General features: G+C 40.6%; 1 protein-coding gene across 1 annotated transcript; it reads right to left on the minus strand.

The window, feature by feature from the left end:
- Positions 1-268: 268 nt before the first annotated feature.
- Positions 269-2,812, minus strand: LOC103942554. Its single transcript, XM_009352741.3, has 2 exons — positions 2,616-2,812; positions 269-2,455 (listed from the first exon to the last, which is right to left on the minus strand). Exon 2 carries the CDS (start codon positions 2,443-2,445, stop codon positions 538-540), a length of 1,908 nt encoding a protein of 635 aa, XP_009351016.2. The 5' UTR covers positions 2,446-2,455; positions 2,616-2,812; the 3' UTR covers positions 269-537.
- Positions 2,813-3,078: the final 266 nt, after the last annotated feature.

Consider the following 3,078-nt stretch of genomic DNA (forward strand, 5'->3'; position numbering starts at 1 on the left):
TGGTTTAGAGTCTAAATACTGCTTGGCTCCTTAAATTTTAGGATGATTTCAAATTAGTGTCATCAGAACCACATACCAAATTCAAAACTTAAATAGAAACTAATTTACCGAAAAATCTATAGTACTCCGGAGTATTTAATATTTTGCTACTTTGAGCACTTAAATCCGAAGAAATTTGGATGGCCAAAAATTATTTTGCGACTTCGAGCACTTAAAATCTGAAGAAATTTGGATAGCCAAAAATTAGATATAAGAAGGATACCAAACAAGCTCGAAATATCCTGATATTGAATGATAACTTGGCTTTAGGAGGCTTAAACTTTAATTACTTGAAATACAAAATTCTCTAATGATGTACAAACGTGGTCTAACACCATATGTAACTATATATAGACAAAACAAATAAAGAATGCTAAAAGCTCAATCTAATGAACAATACGAATGCATCACCCTCATACTTTGCCTTCAAGCACCAGAAAAAAAACCTGCATTTGGGGAATCTCGTGTTCTAAAATCGCCGCAAAATTTGAAGTTGCTTCACATGTTTGCAGAAGCTTGCCTTCCTGCACAGAGTGCATTCAGCAGTATATGATCCAACATAAGGTCTACAAAATAATGGTGCCCGATTTCGCCATCTCTCCACTTCATCTTTACAGGAGCTCGGCCATAGTGCACCCCATCGTTGCACCGATTATCATAATGCCATGGGAAGGTCATGTCGAAATTGTCAATTACACCGGCGAGGAGCCCGGCTTCCTTCAATTTCTCTAACAATACCCAATTGAATGCCTCCATTTTACTAGGGTTATATGCCAGAGTTCGTGCATACCCACCAGTGGCTATTGTTGTCCGGTAAAAGACTTTTGGCACCGTCAATCCTCTCTGCCTTATCGACTCCATAATTTCCACCCAAAATGTTGCTGCATAGCTTGCCCCATTAGAGAATGATCTTATGTTGGACCAAAATACACCGTCGTGTAATCCAGAGTTCATGATGATAGTATCTGGAACCGTCTGTTCAGAGAAGTACGTCTTTAATAAGTTCCTAAATCCTTCATCTTTCAGAGAATTCAATCCTTGGTAATTTTGTGTCTCGTTCCAATGACCATTGAAAATGCTTGTGATTCGAACCGTCTGTGAAGGGTCTTTCGGGTTTGAAAAGTTCATATCAAACCGTCTAGGAACTGAGGGTATATCAGGCCGATCCAAGATAAAATTGAGAATGTTCCGTATTGAGTCTACGTGATTGGAGTCGCCCCAAAAGAAAATCCACCGGTTGCTCATGCAATTCCAAGCATCATCAGCCGAAAACAATCTAAACGAACAATGTGTGGAGTAAACCCAACCATTACTCTCCAACACCCCCAATGAACCATTGCACCATGGACCTTGGCAAGGATAATTCGGAGCTAAACAGCGATATCGACCATCATTACTGATTTCACAGTCATCGTTCTTCCCATGCCTAGTCCACCTTCCAGCCCAAATCTCTCTCCCAAAATCGGACTCTTCGCAAGTACGCAGCTCAGGCAACTTCGCCGAGCCTTTTACAAACCTGATCGGAATCTTTCGCAGCTCTCGATCATACGCAAACCTAGCTGGTGAAAATCTAAGACCCTCAAAATGCCTAAAGAGTAAAATAATAGTAAAATTGTACAACCCCACAAAATCCTGATGAACTTGAAGCTTAACAGAATAAGAACCATTGCCAAAGTCTCTCACCAGAGGCCTAGATTTCCATGAATCCCCAGAAAGATCGGTTTCGAAGTAATCCCCACCCAAACATCTAGGGTTCTTATCCTCCCCCAATGCCAGAAACTGAAACTCATACACTTCACCGGCTGATAACTCGATCAGATCCCTACCATCCACATCAAGAATTGAAATTTCTACTGTTTTAGAATCTTTACAGGGCTCTCCTCCCGGAGCTAGCCACCGAGCCAGAAGATTCTTTGTTAAATTAGGCTCCAATCCAGCTGCAACCCAACTCATACTTCCTGATTTTAGAGAAACCCCAGTTGGATTATGGGCAGAAATTGGTTCAGATTGGGAAAAATTCACTGGCTTTTGAAAACCCAAGTGGGTTTTGAACTGGGTCGCATTGGTTTGGTTCTGGGTCGTCTTGATCTGGTTCTGGGTCGAATTGGTTTGATTCGGGGTTATCTTGGTCTGGTTAACCGCAATGTGGAAGGATTTAAAGTCGAGATTTTGATGGGTTTGGGCGAGGTTAGCTAAAGCACTAACCTTTGTAGTGAGGTAAGCTTGGCGGGACCTCGTTGCTTCGACGAAGCTCTGCATAGTTTTGGCATCGACGCTCCAAACCACCACCATTCCGACGATAACCACCGCCGTTAACAACCCAACTCGCCATTGAAGCAGATGACCGAACCTTTGACTCCCCGTCCACGGCTGCGAAGACGGCCAGCTCAGCCCCTTCTCCGGCATTTCTCACAGACTGCATCAACAAAAACAACATTAACAACAATACACTAAAAAACCAAACCCAGATGGTAAAAAGCTGTTTACTTTGACGACAAGGAATGTGCTTTTCTCGATTTGTTCGAGGCAGTGCGCGCATATAATAATACAGGGAAAAAAATTAAGAAAATACTCACTTGGTCTGAGGTTGCAGTAGTACAGTGTTAAATTTTCCTTTTTTTTCTGCTCCTTAAATTCTGAAAACAGAGAGAATCAATCTATGAACTTGAATGCAGCTCTCTCTCTCTCTCTCCTATTTCTGGTTGCTGGAGAACTCATGGAAGAAGAAGGAAAGAGGAGTCCTCTTTCTATTTTGTTTCTAATGGTAGCTGTTTATAATTTGAGGAATGCGAGGGGAGTAAATTTGTAGATGAACGTGCTTATTTTTATTAATGATATATTTAGTTTAAAGGTTTTGTCTATAAATCCGCGCTCCTTAACATTAGCTTTATAATTTATAAGCTATGCAAAAAAACACATATTTAAACTTTTCATAGTCCCTGATTTCTCAAAAGTTAGATAGTTGGCACGCTTTTAAAATATTTAACAGTTTTACGTAAAATTGAATGATATAGAAGTGAATGCTGAGATTAAAAATAA

Source organism: the organism of the source record quoted next, unplaced genomic scaffold (genome assembly GCF_019419815.1).
Source record: "Pyrus x bretschneideri cultivar Hongxiangsu unplaced genomic scaffold, Pyrus_bretschneideri_v1 Contig21, whole genome shotgun sequence".
Taxonomy (NCBI): domain Eukaryota; kingdom Viridiplantae; phylum Streptophyta; class Magnoliopsida; order Rosales; family Rosaceae; genus Pyrus; species Pyrus x bretschneideri.